General features: G+C 47.4%; 1 protein-coding gene across 2 annotated transcripts in view; it reads left to right on the top strand.

Annotated features, from left to right (window-relative positions):
• Positions 1 to 18,178, top strand: part of LOC146080589 (protein-glutamine gamma-glutamyltransferase 5-like) — a 125,732-nt gene that overhangs the window by 92,973 nt on the left and 14,581 nt on the right. For both annotated transcript variants that reach the window (XM_083188040.1, XM_083188041.1), the window contains exons 8-10: positions 12,844 to 12,947; positions 13,381 to 13,626; positions 15,836 to 16,153. In XM_083188040.1, the coding sequence (XP_083044166.1) occupies positions 12,844 to 12,947; positions 13,381 to 13,626; positions 15,836 to 16,153 (668 nt within the window). The remainder of the gene's footprint in view (positions 1 to 12,843; positions 12,948 to 13,380; positions 13,627 to 15,835; positions 16,154 to 18,178) is intronic.

Here is an 18,178-nt window from a genome sequence, read left to right as displayed (position 1 = left end):
GTCACATTTGCCTTCGTTGAATGCAAAGCACTTCCCTTTGCCGCCGGTTTTAGAACCGGGTTTGGCCGCAGGAAATGGCTTCCTGCCTGAGCTGTCCGAGCTATGCTGCCCCTTGCCTATGACCTCGAGCCATATCTCCACGTGCTTGCAGCCCATGGGCATGACCCTCGACCCGGCATGGGCGAGGCGGAATTTCTCATCATAGTTCCGCCAAGCCTGCCCCTTATAATCCGTGAACGTCTCGTTCACCAGGAACAGGTAACGCAAGACGTTCACGTGCTCCCCGGGCCTTGTACTCAGGTAACAAGAGGAGAGGATTAAGAAACCTTTCAGCCAATTGTGGAAGCCTTTAAAGGCCGCCTCACTACCACTTCCCGCCTTTTTGGCTGCTTCAAAATCTTTCTTCATGTCGACTGTCAGTGTAAAGAAATCGACAAACTTACCCCTTTTTATCTTATCCTTTATACCCTTACGCAGGCCCCTGGCTATGGCGGTGTTGGTGCAATGGACCATATCGCCTGCCGTGGTAGCTACTTCTGGCTCCGCCTCTTTCCTAGACCGCTTAGCGCCACCCACTTTTTTCGCAACCGCGCGCGCAACCATTTTTGCAAACTTGCGCGGGCGCTTGGGGGACCCAGACTCGTCACTACTAGCCGAAGAGTGGGAGGAAGAGGATGCACACTCTGAAGTATTGTCATTCTCACCGTCTCCAGAAGCTTCGCCTTGAACCACGGGATCCACCCGTGTTGTGGCCCCCGGCCCTGCGGGAGTGGATGCTTCCGCTCTCGACGTGGATGCCGGTGTCTCGGTCCTTCTGGGAGCGGGTGTTGCTATGGCTGGAGCCGCCACCGGTGTTGCTGGCCTGGACTCCGGAGCCCTCCTGGCCCGTTCCGAGTCCTCTTCCTGGGACGACCCACCGAAAACGACACTCCCGCCACCGACAGAGGATACCTCGGGAGATAAAGGGGCAGTGTTAGGACCATATCCTGAACCCGTCACCCTCCCTGACCCTCCCGCTGCTGTACCAGAGCTCCCCGGGCCCCCAGTCGCATAAACCTGGTTGACCCGTTGAGCCTGGGCGTACATGTTGGGGTGAGTGTAAGCCGCCCCCTGAAAAGCCTGCTGTTGCCCACCCGGGCCCTGTGGGTGAGGTGCACCAGCACCCTGCCATGCTCCCCCGAAATACCCCCCAGCTGCCCCTGCTGCTTGGGGGAAGTAAGGGAAAGCGGCCGGTTAGTTCCCTGGGTAGGGCCCGTACTGTGGGTTGGGCATGGGGTACCCCGGGTACCCCCCTGCATTCGGACCGGGAAAAACCCACTGCTGTTGTTGCTGCACGGGGGCTTGCATATATGCCTGCTGACCCGCACCAAACCCCGTGTGGCCAAACCCCTGTTGTCCCCCCTGCCCCGCCGGGGCCCCGGCGAAGCCCTGAGGGGCCGAAGGGAATGGCTGCTGGCCCTGGTGCCATTGCTGCTGCGGGGCCTGCCAACCCTAAAAGGGGGCGGCACCGCCATCCCCCCGGCCGCCGACGAAAGCGTCCCCACGGCCACCGTCCCAGCCCAAGGGAATGAGCGGCCCCCTTACTGGGGCTATGATGTTTGTCAGGGAGGCCAAAGGGCCCTGACCTGCGCCGCGCTGACCCCCTGCATTCATCCGCAGAGGGCTCCATGTGGGGCCCCCTGTTATGACCTGCAGAGGGCTCCCTGGACCCTGCCCTAAGGGGGTACTAGTCCTGGGGGGCACCCCCCCATCCCCCCCGCTGTGTGAAGCCCCACCATCGCTCACCCCGCTGCCTGAGGCGCGCGGGGTGTCTATTGAAGCTTGAACAGCCTGCGCTGGCGTCGAGACGCCAGAAGATGGCGCCAAAGCGCTGTCCCCGGCAGCGCTACTCGCTGCTGGGTGCCCTGAACGCGCTGAGGGTACAGCGTGCTCCCCGCTCACAGCAGAGCCCTGCTGAGCCGGGGAGACGCTTCCCTGCGCGGGGGAAACATGCCCCCCAGTAAAAGAATGTGCAGGAGACAGCGCGCGCACCCGCGATGACGCGGGCGCGGCCGTCCTGCTGCCTCCCCTGCCTCCGCCGCGCGCCGGCACCGTCACCAGCGGGCGGGCTGCGTCTGCCAACCACCGTGGAGGTGGTGCAGATCTCTTGGGGCGGCCGGACATGATTGCAGCTGCGCGATGTATCAGGCCTAAAAACAAGGTAAAAGGTACTTAGCTTCGCGTGCTGCACTGTGTAGATCCGGATTCCAAGAGGAAGTTCCTCCCCTAAGCTAGACCCTATATACCCCACTTAAGCTACCTCCCCTCTTGGTGCTGATAGGCCCAGATGCACCACATGCTAACTTGCCTAAGAATTACACACTGCTCTGTGCTGCACATGCATCTGCGTTTAACCCCCAAATCCCCGGGCTCTTAACTGCACTCTGGCCTATGCTGCCCTCGTTTTGCCTTCTTAGTACACAATACAGCTGAGATATAGGAAGTGAGTGAGAAGAGATGCAGGTATAGATTGTAGGTGCGTAAGAGAGCTGTAATTAACATGCAAGAAGAGTGCTGTGAGAACAGGAGGGAAGGGGGCCCTGCTCTAAGGAGCTTACATTCTAGAGGGAGGGGGAGAGAGACAGGTGACATGAGGGGCAGGTAAGGAGTCCCGAAGGCAAGAAGTGAGCATGGAGGGATGGTCAGGACATGAGGCAGCAGGTAGAGAGAATCTACAAAATAGTCCTCTCCTTCCACCTATCCTCCTCTCCGCCTGCACCTGCCCCTTGACCCCTAACAGCCCTGTACTGTAGGGTGACCAACTCATCCCTTTAATCCGGGACACATATTAATTACACAGGTTCTGTGGCAGTTTAAAACCAGGTGAAATGGAGTCTTGAGGTGTGGCAGTTTAAAACCAGGTGAAAGCCAGCCACAGAACCTGTGTAATTAATATGTGTCCCGAAGGGAAGAGTTGGTCACCCTACTGTACTGTGACCCATGCCACAACACACCCTGCTAGGGGGCAGAAAGCATGCAGAGTGAAAAAGTATAGCGCAGGATCCAGGAACCATGGCTCTGGTACAACAGTGCAGTTCAGAAAGATAGTGTCAAAATAGAAAAAAGAAAAATAAATAGGTTAAGTAGTGTGAGCAGCCAGTGTAGAGGGCCATATACATTGCAGATAGGAACTCTTCTCCCAGCCCTAGAGGACATACAGAGGAAGCGCTGTTTGCGTCGGGTGCGTAATATTTTAAAGGATAGTAATCCGGCAAATGGATTGTTTGTATTATTGCCTTCAGGTAGGCGTTTTAGTTGTATTAGGAGCAGGAGGAAAAGGATGAGGAGTAGTGTCTTCCCTAGGGGGATTTTAGAATTGAATGTTGTGTTGTGTCCTTGTGTTGAAGGAGGATTGGATATTGTGATTTAGGTTTTAATGCTGTACACTGTATTTCGGATGGATGTTAAACTCATTTTTGTTGCCCTGATGTATTGGGGTAATGACAATAAAGTTGAATCTCATCTCAGAGAGAACTGATGTGGAATCTGGCACACTGAATGGTTACAGAGAAAATACGACACGTAATATTAGGTTGAACAGAAAGTACTGGCTATGAGCATAGGTCTATGCGTTCAAGATGCGCGCTTCCATATCTTAACCAGAAAGTCTTGGCTGCCCTGTCTATATAGTGCAGATCTGCACTATATAGTCTAAATTTAATGCAGATTGTGTAAATTGTATACAGATAGTCTAAATTGTAATCGCATCTGGATCTTATGCAGATTGTACTAGTGTGTACACAGCATTAGAGACCTGCAGGCAGGGAGCTCAGTGAGGGCGGTCCAGGCTGTGCATTCAGTAGGTGTTGGAGGTGGTGAAGTCCTTAGCTCACTGTTGAATGTTGATAGCAGTCTGTTTGGGGGATCTTAGAAGTTAGATGCAAGTCCTCCTGTCATCTACTTTTTATCTCCAATAATCTTATTAAAATTTCCTCACACTTTACGCTACCACACTTCACATCTGTACACGGCAACCAACCATCGAAATTCAGGTTAAACAGAAATGTGTCAGATCTGTGTCTGGAACTTAATTGATAACCCCACCCAGAGCAAAAGGCTTGCTGCGAAGTGTGAATAAGGAAAGTCCACCAGGGCCAGTGCTAGGGTATTCAGCACCCCCCCTGCAAACTAAAAATGTGCGCCCTCAATGCCTGCTGAAGGTGCACGATGAAAAAAACACATAATGGGCTTAGTAGCAGCAATACCATATTTATTTATTTATTTGCAGTTTCTTATATAGCGCAGCAGATTCCGTTGCGCTTTACAATAGTAAACAGTGATAAAACAAACTGGGTAACAACAGACAGACATGGAGGTAGGAGGGCCCTGCTGCAAGCTTACAATATGCAGATATGTAGACCTTTTGGTGCCCTGTGTTAGAAAACAAATCCCCCCCCCCCTCACACACACACACACACAGATAGCAAAACCAGTGATAGTGCGCGGCGTAGGCGCGCAGCAAAATTTACACCGTAAATCCTATTACACATGATTGCCACACACATAGTGCCCATAACACATTGTCACACACCATAATTCCTATTACATGTTATAACCCACTGTAATGCCTATGACACATTATGCCACAACTGTAAAACCTAATACATATACCACACACCATAATGCCAGTTATATATTATGCCACATAAATGGTGCTTACCTACATGCTCATTGCCAGGAGTTACATGCTCGTTGCCATGGGTTTCTTGCTGAAATACAGGGGTTACATGCTCCTTACTAGGGGTTTCATGTTTGTTGCCACGGAGTTACCATTAAATGCTTATATGGTAAAGCTAGACAGCATTTTTGGAAGTACTGGGGCAAGGAGGAGGTTATGATATGGCTGGTCCCGTTCCTAAGCTGTCGGAGTGGTGCGGTGGTTTCATTTTGGAAAGCTGATCGCTGTTTACTTATATGTATGTGTGGTAAACCGGAATGACCAGGCCAGGAACCCTTTTACCTTGCACTCTGGGTAACAGATCTTCTCGTCTTCCTCTTCTCGTCTTCTTGGACGTAGGGCAAGAATCAGGCTATTAAAGCGTTTCAAGGGTGTTTATTTGCAGTAAGATAACTATAGTATAATAGCAGACAGAGCTACCTAGTGAACGTCTTGCACAAAAGGGGTGCACCTTCATAGAACCCAATAACTGCAGTATTGTATGGTACCGTACGTTTAGGCAATTCTACACGTACAGCTGTAGTACATATATTCCTGAGTATTCAAAGACATTTAGTGGTGCTGTCCAACCAATCATTAGTGTAATCAAATTCTTTCTTGGCGCCGCTGATCAACACAGGCTTAGTGGCCCCAACCAAGGGCTGTCACATGACACCTAATACACTCAAAAAGGCTTAACGCCGTTGTGTGGATCAGCAGAGTCACCAAAGAGAAACATCAAAATAATCGTTGTCAATAGGCAATCTACTTTACTGTATCACTCTACATAGATAACAGCAATGACATAAGATAATACTTCTATACTGGGTACCCAGATACTTATCACTAAATATGGTCCTGAAGATAGGCCTGTGCACAGGACTTTGCAAAGGCAGTTCTGGGTCAAGGCCTTACTTCCGACACCAGCTGGTGAGTGAGAAGAATAAGGATAACAGTCCCTCTATGGTCTCCTTTCCTTTTAAGTAAAACACGGGATAGTGGAATGTCTCTCTCTACCCTGAGGTGGTTGCACTACCAGGTTACGTCACAGGAGGGTGCCGTTGTGACACGAATCTTTGAGGACTCTGGAGCTGTTGCGCTTTAAAAGCCTTACAGTACTTTGGTTCAAGGGAAACCTAAAATTGGCAGGAGGTGGGTACTTGGGACTCCGGTAAGGCTAAACTGAGTCCTTGTGGCGGCTGCCCTATCTCTTCTGGCTCTCTCTCCGGCTCATGAGCCTAATCCACTTGCCTGGCTGCGTCACTACTGGGCACACGTGGTCGGCTGTGTGACTCACACTGGGCGTCTGGTGGCATCAGCCTGTGTGCTGGCTGGGGTCATGGGGCAGGTGGCAATGTGACACTTACAATTTGTTGCGGCTCCTGCCGTTTTAGGGTCGCTGCTGGACTCTTGCTGGAGCTGCTGTATGTGCCTCCCCTCCTTCCTCACTGCGGCTGATGGGGCCCCGGGTCACCGCTGCTGGCTGTCGTGTTGGGGGTCAGGGGTCGCAGGCACTCGGCTCCTCTGTCGCCGGACGCTGTCTTCTCCCGCAGGTCAGTCCTCTGCTGGCTGGATCAGCGCTGGTCACTCTCTAGCGCGGCCCTCTGTACAGGGGACGCGGCCTGATGACGCAATGGGGTGCTTCTGCTTAACACTCCGGCTCCCCGCTGTCAATCACCGCCGGGTGCTTCTTCTCCCGCGGGTCCTGTCACCGCCGGCGTCTCTCTCTTCCGCGCCGGTCTCTTGCTGCTGCTCAGCTGTCCAGACCCCGGCTCCCCCTCTCTCCAGGCGGCGGCTCCTCTTCCGGTTGTTACTGGACTCCTCACGGTAATGGCGCCCCCGCTAAAACTCCTCCTCCTTTTCTTCGCGCTCGCCCAGCCGCACCAATCACGGGGCACTTCCTTCCCTGCCTGCATCCCAGTACCTTGGGCAAGTGCTGGGTCCAAGTATCCTGCGGGTATGTCCTTCTGCGCTGAGTGCCGTGTCTGCAGGGTGGTTGCCTAGCAACCCCCTGTAGTTTCTACGTAAATAGGGCTACGCTGGCCACCAATGCAAATGTTGGGCAATAGAGAGGGAAACACAGTGTTTCTGGGGTGTCACATATGTGAGCTTGATTCTTTTTAGTAAAAAGCTTTTATTGAAATGCTCATATTGCGCTCCCTCTCCATTTCTTTTTGCATATATATATATATATATATATATATATATATATATATATATATATATATATATAATGATGTCTTACATTTCATTTGTGTGGTTTTAGATGAGCATATTTAATTGCTTTTAAAATAAGCAGTATATCTATTATAACTCTGCTTTCCCTGGTGGTCTATGGTGAAAGCACTTAGAAAGTGTTTATTACCAGACAACCTACCCCTCCCCCCTTTCCCAGCAGTTTTGGGGTTGGTGGCAGCCAGCCCAGTACACCTACCCCAGGCAGTGAAGAGAAAGCAGGGCTGTCCATGCTGTAGCTGCAGCTCCAGAAGTGTCCTGCACATGTCACACAGGCAGCGCAAAGCACAGCAACATTGCAGCTGCCCCAGCGGTGTCCAGACTATTGCTGAAAATACTGGTAACTGGGACACTCTCTGTGGGGAAGACCCGATTAAGCGATAGCCGATGCGGTAGTCAGCTCTGTGTTGTTGCTGTGCTTCCGGCACCGCTGTCTGTATGACAGGCGCAGTACAGGAGGCATCGTGTCCTGGCAGAAGCAGAGTGGTAGCTTGAGCACCTCTTCAGTCCAGCGCCTCCCTGCACCGCATTGCACTGTCCTGATGTCCACCTCTCCTCTCTTACAAGCCCTATGCTTGCTTCACTTTCCCTTCATTTCAAGCTCCTCACACTCACTTACAAAGTCATCACCCATTCCTCTCCCACCTACATATCTGACCGTATATCTCTTTTCACTCCATCCCACTGTCTTCTCTCCACATATGCATGCCGCCTCCTTTGCCAACTGATCACTACCTCCCATTCCTGTCTCTAAGATTTTGGCCATTGTGTTCCATATCTCTGGAATTCTCTACCCCTTCCTATCAGACTCTCCACCTCCCTACAAAACTTTAAACGGACTCTCAAGACCAATTTCTTCATTAAACCCAGCCATGTCTCATCCTAACCTTCTGCTTATGCTCAATTCTACCTCTTCTGTGTCACTCCTGACTGCCTGCCCTCCCCTTTAGAATGTAAGCTCTTACGAGCAAGGCCATCTCTCCTCATGTGCTTTTCTTAGAATATATATATATATATCTGCCACCCTAGTAACTGCTTCAGTGTCCTGTTCCCTGATGCAACTGTCCCCATTTCCCATGTAGTTGTCCTAAATTGCCCTGCACTGTAATTTATGATTTAATAGTTTTTTTGCTCATTTATGTATTGGTAGGTGCTATGAAACCCATGTGACACCATATAAATAAATAATAATTATAATAATTATTATTTATGCTGTACCTACACAGATCTTGTTATTTTCAGATTAAAAGACAAGACAGTAAACATTTACCCACATTGGTATAATTATTCTGAAATCCAGGGGTTCTCTATTTTTATTGGCTTAGCAATAACCCTTGTTACCCATGCGGTAGCTTGGGGGCACATCAGGGCCATCTCCTGGCACATTTGACATTACAAGTGTTGGGTCGGTCACCAGCCAATCAGAGCTTCTGGACCAGAATCTTCAGTTAAACATTGGCTGCTGGAATGTGAGATCCAATTGGCTCATGAGCAGCACCATATTTGAAATGGTCACCGGACTCATTGAAAAGCGTGTTATCCTCTCCTCGGAGACAGACCTCATTGTCTTAGCAGCGTAAACAGTGGCAGCAGAGGATGGGCTGTATGGTTTGCAGTACTGGGGTCATTGTGTAAAATAGTGTAAATGACACTATTGGGAACATTATTTATAATTGGCGCTTTTGAGGGCATTGTATAAGTGGCACTTTTGAGGGCATTGTATAAGTGGCACTACTGGGGGCATTACGTGTGTGCAGCAGTACTGGGGCCATTATCTGAAAGTGGCACTATTGAGTCATTATGTGAATAAGCTGCAGCACTGGGGGCATTATGTATATAAGCAGGATTATTTTGTGCATTACGGTGTGAGACATAATGTATATTGGGAATTACTCTGGCATAAAGTTTAACGGGCATTACAGTGTGGATTGTCTGTAATGGGCATAACGGTAAGCCTCTTCCCCTTCCTGTGTCTCAGTGGTGGCAACTATAAGGGGAAAGCTTTAGGTGACCCCCCCCCCCCCCGACACACATTTGAACCCCTTCAGTTTTTATGATGAGTTCAACTTGTCTTTGGCAGCGAAGGGTTAAAAAAATGAGAAAACACCCAGCCGCCAGCTTTGGAAGTCCCTTGCAATTTCTGGTGATTTTTAGTAACAGGAATGTGCAATTTTTTAGCAATGGGACTGTGTGTTTTTGGTGCGGTCCTGGTTTCCCAAATATGAGGGGGGTCCCCCCCTTATTTAAGAAACCAGCACTGGTCCTGCTTCCAAAAATACAGGGGACTAAAAGAGTAAGGGCACGCAAAATACTACCCCCCTGTATTTGGGAAACCAGGAATAACTCAATGAGCACGGGCTGGTTGTTCTCGGGGGGACCCCATGACTAAAAAAAATCACACCCTATAACATTTCACCCTTATTTCAATGATGGGATGTGGTTGTCTGTGGAATCAGACTATGAGTCTTGGTCAAAACAAAGGGGGTGGGACAAAAACTGGAAGGTCTGATATACAGTAGAGATGTGCAGGCACTGATTTACTCTGATTTCAAAGCAGGATCTTATTGGCTATCGACTGTCAACAAATGTCATGTGATTTGGGATAGGCAATAAGATCTTGCTTTGAAATCAGAGTAAATCAGAACCTGCACATCTCTAATATACTGTAGTTTTCTCATATGCCAGGGTTGGATACAGTCATCACCAGGTGTGCACAGTTGCTCATTCTGCATTACTCCCCCTGTGCCAGAGGCATGTCTGCCCAAACAGGGTGCATGGCCTCACAGATAACTCTTTTTCAGTCACTAGGGGGGCAAGCACAGCACCCCTGGGGAATTTACATTAGCTGCCAACAATTACAGGGCTGTTTGTAGTGCCAGTTCCTCCTCTGTGACAGGAGCTGAGCTCTGCAGGAGAATATCACACTATAGCACCCAGCTCCTCTAAATGCAGAGAAGCCGGCACATTGGTGTCATACCATTTGAGGGTGACACACGATTGTGGGCCACACCCACCTTGTGATGCCAATGTTTTCATAGATAGTTACTGGTGCTGGTGAATAGGAGGATAATGTGGAGAGGTCTGCAGGAAGCAGGAACACAGACATAATAGTCCTAAAGGAGCCCATACATGCAGCGATCGCTGCGGCTCCGTTTCGTAGTTTGAGATGCGTGCTCCCACGCATCTCATCGTACAGTACAAAAAGTATGTGCTGCACATACTTTTTGTACTAGCTTTTCATCGCATCGCATGCACAATGCATGCACAATGCATGCACAAGGCATGCGATGCGATGCAATGTGTACTATTTAAGTACAAAACGTATGCCCACAACGGAGCGTGTATGGGCTCCTTAACAATGTTATGCTCTTAGATACTATAATTAAACCAGTATGTTTAGAAGTTTGGGTTTGAACCATAATTTTATTGGTTACCGGGATTGACCCAGAATGCTCTTGGACACCGGGATTGACCCAGAATGTTTTTGGACACCTAAATTGACCCATAATGCTCTTGGACACCGTGATTGACCCAGAATGCTCTTGGACACTGGGATGAACCCCAGAATACTCTTGGACACTGGGTCGGATCCAGAATGATCTTGGACATTGGGATAGAACCAGAATGCTCTTGGACACCAAGATGGAATCGGAATGCTCTTAAACACCGTGGTTAAACTTGGACACAGAATTCAACCAGAATGCACTTGGACATGGAATTAAACCAGAATGCACTTGGACATAGAATTAAACCAGAATGCACTTGGACACAGAATTAAACCAGAATGCATTTGAGTCAGGAATGCTGAAGATGCTAACTGCACTGAAGTGGCTATGCTGGAGTAGCAACCACAATAATTCACAGGTTAGCAACACAGCAGAGAAAAATATAATATTGCACTGGTGATTTGGAAGACCTGAGGACTAGGTTAATAGCCCTGGATGTACTGGGTTTGGTTGCCTGTGGGCAGCTCAAACTGGATTCAATTGGCTCAATATGGAGGCACCCATCAACCAGTGGGAAGAATTACTCATAATCCCCCGCTGGGGAGACCCTGCTGCTGCACCTATAGCAACCTGAATTGCAGAAGAGAAATCTCCAGCGGTGGACCAGGAACCAGATGTGCAGTGATATGTAAGTGAATATGTGCAAAGAAGGTTACGTTGTTGCTTTGTGACAACTCTTTTTAAGTTGGCATCAATTCCTTGACTTCATAATGATTTTTGCAGTGCAAAGGCATTCCCTGGTGATCACACAAGCCAATAAAACAAAGAACAGTATCAGCAGTCACATCATTTGAAAGAGTAGACTCCTTTTTCTCAAATAAAGCTACCTAATATAAAGCTACCTCAAAGTCCTTCATGTGTTAACCACCTCAGGGTATATTGTGGCTCCCACCCAGGAATCGGCCCTGGCATTTCGAGCACACAGGACCACCAGCAGCAGACGTGACCCTTACGTGACGAAGCATTACACATTATGGAACACACCATAATGCCCATTACACATTGTGGCACACACCTTAATTCCCATTACACATAATGCAACACACTGTGATGTTTACATATTATACCACACACCGTAATGGCTACTACATGTTATGCCATATAAGTACCGCTTACCCACTTGTTAATAGCCAGGGATTTATTACTCAATGCCAGGGCCTTCATGCTTGATGCCATGGGGGATTACATGCTCATAGAGTTGGGCTCAGGCAGGGCCAGTCAGGACTCACTCAGACTCACCCTGTCTAGGAGGGCAGGAAGGCAGTCAGCAGAAGAAGACAGCTGGTCGGAGCAGAGGTCTCAGGAGCCATGCCAGGCCCAGTCCAGACCAGTCCTCTCTTCCAGTGGGGCCTGGGCCTGTATTAGTAGTAGCTGGGACTCCAGTGCTGCACCACCCAGGCAGGTGGTAGTGGAGGGCACAGAGACACAGGAGTGCAGTCTGGGGTGCGGGTTCCTGTCAGGGCTTCCGGCCAGGCTGCGCAGCTTTACTGCCCAGCGAGAATACTGCACTGCATAACACGGCATCCCGTCATGCTCATACTCACGCCGCAGCGCATCCGTTGTCACACAGCAAGCGCCACAGGAGGAGCCGGAGGGAGGCACATGACACACTGTCCCTTCCTCCTCCCAGCGCGCGCTGCAACTCCAACTCAGTCCGTCACTGTGAGTGTCATAGAAATAGTTGCATATGCAAATGCCACTCAGCTCCATCCACCTCTCTCCTAGTCTGCTCTGCTCCACCATCCCCTCTCAGACCAGCATGTAAACGAATGGCGAAAATCATCACACCTGGCCATCGGCCCTTCTGGCTTTTGACAGAAGTGCCAGATGGTCGGTCCGGCCCTGCTCCCACCTCATGGAGTATCGCAAGTATATTGTCTACAGTGATTTCCCAGTAACAAAAAAATCCAAAAACATACTGTAGATTCTGATCTCTATTTGTGGATGTATTTTCCAAATATTCTTATCTGTCAAATGTTCTCTTTTAGCCATTATGAGAGTTTTTGATATCAAATAATTTATATATATTTAAAACCGAAAAGCATAGATATTTGGATAATACCACCAGTTGTAACGTTGATTCTTAATTTAGAAAAGTTATATCAACTTTTTAAAATATCGACATAAAATGATATATACCAATCCAAAGCATCCACATTTACGTAGGTACTTATTCTTGAATAATAGCACCAAGCCGAGGTGCCAAATGTACAGTACAGTGGTTACAAAATGTATCACTTACTGTATAGCCATCCTAGTCTTCAACCATGTGCTATATTTAATTTTACAATTTTCTGTGGGTTTTTCTTTAGTACTTGTTTGTTGTCTGTGTAACAAAATTACAACCTTCTAATAGCTAGGAATAGTCTATTAGCTACATACTGAATATTATTTTCTTTTCTGTAGGAATTTTCATGTCTGGAATGAGAGCTGGATGGAACGAAGGGATTTACCATCTGGGTACAGTGGGTGGCAAGTGTTAGATGCAACACCCCAGGAAGAAAGCAATGGTAATATACAGTCACAAAAGACCACATATGGTCCTGTTAGGGTTACCACCGATCCGGGATTACTTCATCCGGAATACTCTTTGTATTTTTGTTGGAAGCCAATTAACCTACCCTAAATTTTTGGATTGCGGGAGGAAACCGGAGTACCCGGAGGAAACCCACACAAGTACGGGGAGAATATACACACTCTGCACAGTTAGGGCCATGGTGGGGATTGAACCCATGACTTCAGTGCTGCGAGGCAGTAATGCTAACCATTACAGTGTCCGTGCTGCACAATATATTGGAAAGTTGTCAGGCAGCTCTTCTATATGTCATTCTGTGAACATCTACTGCACTCATGTAACAGATATCCTAGAAGATGGGGCTCCGTAGGTTATTTAGTTATCTCTGTATCCATAAACATGAATCTTCTTGATATTATACTTTTCAGGTATATATTGCTGTGGACCTGCTTCTGTCAAAGCCATAAAAGAAGGAGATATTCATCTTGCTTACGATGGTCCTTTTGTGTTTGCTGAGGTCAATGCTGACATTATTAAATGGATTACTGGCCCAGATAAATCTAAAGCAGAAAGGCTTTACCATGACAGCCAATCGGTTGGAAGACAAATCAGCACTAAGAATGTCGGGAATGACGGCCGAATGGATATTACTCATACTTACAAATATGAGGAAGGTAAATGTGATATCTATGATGTAAATAATCATGATTTAAAGCGTATTACCTTGTTAACTGGGGCTACACATTCATAGGGCCAGATGTATCAAGCTTCAAAAAGTGATAAAATGGAGAGTGATAAACAACCAGCCAATCAGCTGCTACCTGTCATTTTTCAAAACCAGCCTGTAACATAGCAGGTAGGAGCTGATTGGCTGGCTGTCACTCTCCATTTTTTATCACTCTTTGAAGCTTGATACATCTGGCCCTCGATCTTACTGTTAAGAAAATATATTTTTTTATCATTAAAATAAAATGGGTTGAAAATTGGGAACTTGTACAAAATAATACTAATAAAATATTAGTTCATTAATCTCCTCTTCCTCCTTGGACAAACTTGCACTCAGTTTGGTATCAGTAACTGAAGCCAAACAATCCTATCATAGGCGAATCTAGGGGGTGGTCCGGGGGTGCACAGGACCACCCATTAGCCCATTTTGTAGCTGAGGGATGGGGCTTTCCAACGAGCCCAGCCCCATGTCTCTAGCCCCCTGGGAACCAGAGATACGGCCAGGCAAAGCTGGAACGTTTTCCCTATAGGATAACATGGGACCCGCTAATTCCGACCCCCACCCAGTTCAACGGCTGCCAGTTCCCCCTTCGGCATCACTGAAGCTCGAGGTTGATCTCAGTCGAACCCAAATCGCTGGGCCTTTAATCTGATACCAGGCTGGATCCATATGGGTTAATTGGTTCCTGGGATATTGAGGTTAAACCGTTTTTGAGGGCAGATTTCTCTGGAACCAAACAGCCCAGTTTCACGGGACCAAAATCATTCGAAGCCAACTCAAAAGTTCTGCAATATGATACTGGTCTCATGTAAATGGGTCAGTTGGTTCCGAAGATATAGCTGGTTGGTTAAAGGGGGGTAGGGAGAGGGGAGTGGTTGTCTCTCCCCCTCACACCAGAAAATGCAGGGACTAGGCTGGTGTATAAGGGGTCAGCCTGGGAATGTCCCTGCATGATCCTGGGACCATATTCCCGGGTAAATCCCTGCATTTTCTGTTGTGGAAGGGGTATTATTTCAAACAGCCGTGACCTGCAGTGCTCTGAATACAGCCGGGCAGGCCCCTGCTCTCTGCCCAGCTGTCAATGACTGTCACCCCTGCAGCTTCCGCTCCAATTCTTCTCCCCGCTTTCACCTCAGCCCACCCCCCCTCATCAATATTTAAAATGTCCACTCGGCTAGAGGGGGCACCAGGAGGGGTGTGGGAGCGTGCTCTGCGTTGCACTCTGCTCCTCTCCCCATAGAAGCAGCTGCACTGCTCTCCATCTCTCCCTGCAGCAGCAGTGAAGGCTCATATAAAAATTTACAGTAAGTGGCACTTTTGGGGGCATTGCTTAAGGGATGCTAAAAGTGGCGGTATGTGGGGGCATTATGCATAATATGTCGCTTAATGTGTAAGGGGCATTACGGTGTGCAGCATCATGTGTAAGCGGCATTATGTGTGCAGCATCATGTGTAATGGGTACTATGGTGCGCGGCATAATGTGTAATGGGTACTATGTTGTGTAGCATCATGTGTAATGGGTACTATAGTGTGCGGCATCATGTGTAATGGGTACTATGGTGCCATCAAGCAAGAACCCCCTAGGAATGAGCACGTAGGTAAGCAGCACTTATGTGGCAAATATGTAATGGGCATTATGGTTTGTTATATAGTATGTAATGGGCATCATGATGTGTGGCACAATGTGTAATGGGCATTATGGTGTGTGGCCGTATGTGTAATTGGCATTACGGTGTGTGGCTTTATGTGTAATGGGTATTACGGAGTTTGCTAAAATGTGTAATGGGCATTACTGTGTATGGTCTAAAGTGTAATACCACACCCCTTTTTGTGATACCACGCCTCCTTCCCATGAGGCCACACCCCCTTTTTGACGCGCGGCTACGCCGCAAAAAGGTACCCCTGCTGTTATGTCTAGATCTGGGACCACCCATTACCATAATTCTAGATTCGCCTATGAATCCTATATAAATCACACACATTTATGAAGATTGTCGAGCTACATAATTACTAAGCTTCTTATATGGTCATGGCGATTATGCAATAACCATATGATATAGCAAAGGCCTTCAATAACAGTAAGGTAAAGTTTACTACATTACTACTGCCAGTCTGTTTGCATTGTTATATCACAAATCTATTATGTATCCTGCTAGGATCAGAAAAAGAAAGGCTTGTGTTTAAAAAAGCCTTAGAAAAGAAGAACAATCCAAGTGGTCAAGACCCCATCAACCGAGTTCCTGGCACCAACGATCGAAACCCTCTTGCAAAGATTGGATTAAATATGAAACTCAAATTAAAAGAACCTCCAGTTTTTGGTCAGGATGTCCAGCTAATAGCTTTGATTACTAATTTAACATCTCAAAAGAAAAAACTAAACCTAAACATCAATGCTCAGACCCTGGAGTACAATGGCACAAACATGATGCTAATATGGCAGAAAGCCAAATTCATTCAAATAAAACCAAAAGAAGGTAAGTTATGTATGATTGTAAAATTGATATTATAAAATATATGAGAAATGAAGTGATGTGCATAATTGCTACCAGAAACCAATTGGTTATGGTTTAATGGGTTGACAATGTCTAGGTCAACAGTCATTACGTCGACCACTAATAGTTGACACCTAAAGTGGTCGACGTTCCATAGGTTGACATTGACAGAAGGTCGACGCATGCTTAAGGTCGACATATACATGGTCGACAATCAAAAGATCGACATGGGTTTTTAACGTTTTCGTGTCTGTGTCAAAATATGTTGACTTGACACCATATAAATTTACCGCGTCCCCTCGCATGTCTTACTGCGCCCGCCATGCTTCCCAGGAGTATTATTTTCTCACTCTGAGCCCACTTCAAAATTAAAGTATGAACCAAGCCAGTCTAAACCCAAAAAAAGGGAAAAACTTGTGTCGACCTTTTGAGTGTTGACCATGTAAACCTTAAGATTGTGTAAACCTCCTGTCATTGTCGACCTAAGGTATGGCAACCATTTTTAGGTGTTGACCTAGTCACTGCCGTCCAATAGTGGTCAACCTAGTGACTATTGAGCTAGAAATTGTCGACCAAGTGACTGGATACCAAACCAATAATATCATAGCTGTATACTATATAATAACAACAGATACCGTAACAACAACATATGTAATAACTTGCATGTGTAGTAAGGATGGGGCCTCTGTGGTCATGGGTTCATGGGAGCACCTGGTGATCACTGCTGTTCTGCCGTACATGGCATCTAGCAGTGTGGGGATGGTAGCTATGGCTGCTCAAGGAGTGCTAGGTGTGACAGGCTGACTGACACGGTGTGGTGTTGTACCTGGTTTCCAGATGATGGGTGGGTTCAGCACTCAGTAACTTCTTCTTCTTCCTTAGCAGGAGCCTGTGGCAGAAGGATGAACACCCCAAACAATATACACAATAACTAACATACACAAAGGCGGTGACAATAATATTTATTAACTAGGGAACTGGTCGCCGCTGCAAGTCAATTTAGGTTAAAAGTTAGGTAAATGCAACAAGCATCACGTTACAAGATATACAATTAAAGGCAATGCAATTAATAAGGCTTTGGTGGTAAATATGATAACAATTAATCATTCAGGCAAACAGTCACTATACTACTATGCTATCTATACCATTAAAGTTTTTCAGAGCATGAACTGTCCTGCTCTTAAATGTCCTCCAAGGATAATGAAGAGTTTAATTGGAACTGTGCACGATTGTTTGTAATCCACAAATAGGGGGCGCTGTAGATCATGCATGTCATATCAGAGTCACCAATAGAGGGCGCATTGGATGTAGGCAATGACAGTTCCTACCAATTGAGGGCGCTTTGCAATAACAGCTTTCACCAATGTGTGTAGAAAGTGGCTGAAGAAATATATATATATATATGCATCCAAAGTTTAAGGTCACGTGTAGAAATAAACAATGTCGTTTAGAATCTTGGGCAATAGTCACACACTTTTCTCTCTGAATGGCAATCTCCCCTCCACAAACTTGTGCAAGTGTTCTTTTAGTTTGAGATAGGTTGGTAGCTGGCCCAAACACTCCCTTTAAATGGCTTGATCAGGGATCACAGACATCTATTGATAGTACTCACTCAGTCTCCCACACAACACTGTGTCCGGCTGCAGGATTCCTCTCTGTGAACAGGACTTCCCACTCTGCACTGGCTGTTAGATACACGCCGTGACAGGGGTTTCTCCCGAATAGCTTTCCATGCTTCTTTAGGGCTGTAAGCAGATGGCTGCAGTGACACTGCTATCAGCACTCTGTCTGGGGATGTCTCAACACTCACCCCACATGTATCACCAGTCCTGGCTTCTGTGATCCTTCCAGTATCTCACATGGGCTCTCTGTCACACCATGCTGCTGCTTCTCTCTCTCTCTCCTACACGTGCTGCTGCCTGGCTGACCTCTCACCTCTCCTTCCTGCATCCCAGCAGGCTTCTCTCTGCAGGACATGATCAGAGCAGCCAGTAGGGTCCTAGTGCT

The sequence above is a fragment of the Crinia signifera genome, chromosome 5, assembly GCF_055691185.1.
Source record: "Crinia signifera chromosome 5, ASM5569118v1, whole genome shotgun sequence".
NCBI classification, from domain to species: domain Eukaryota; kingdom Metazoa; phylum Chordata; class Amphibia; order Anura; family Myobatrachidae; genus Crinia; species Crinia signifera.
The sequence above is the reverse complement of the archived record's forward strand: the minus strand, read 5'-3'. Positions and strand labels throughout refer to the sequence as shown.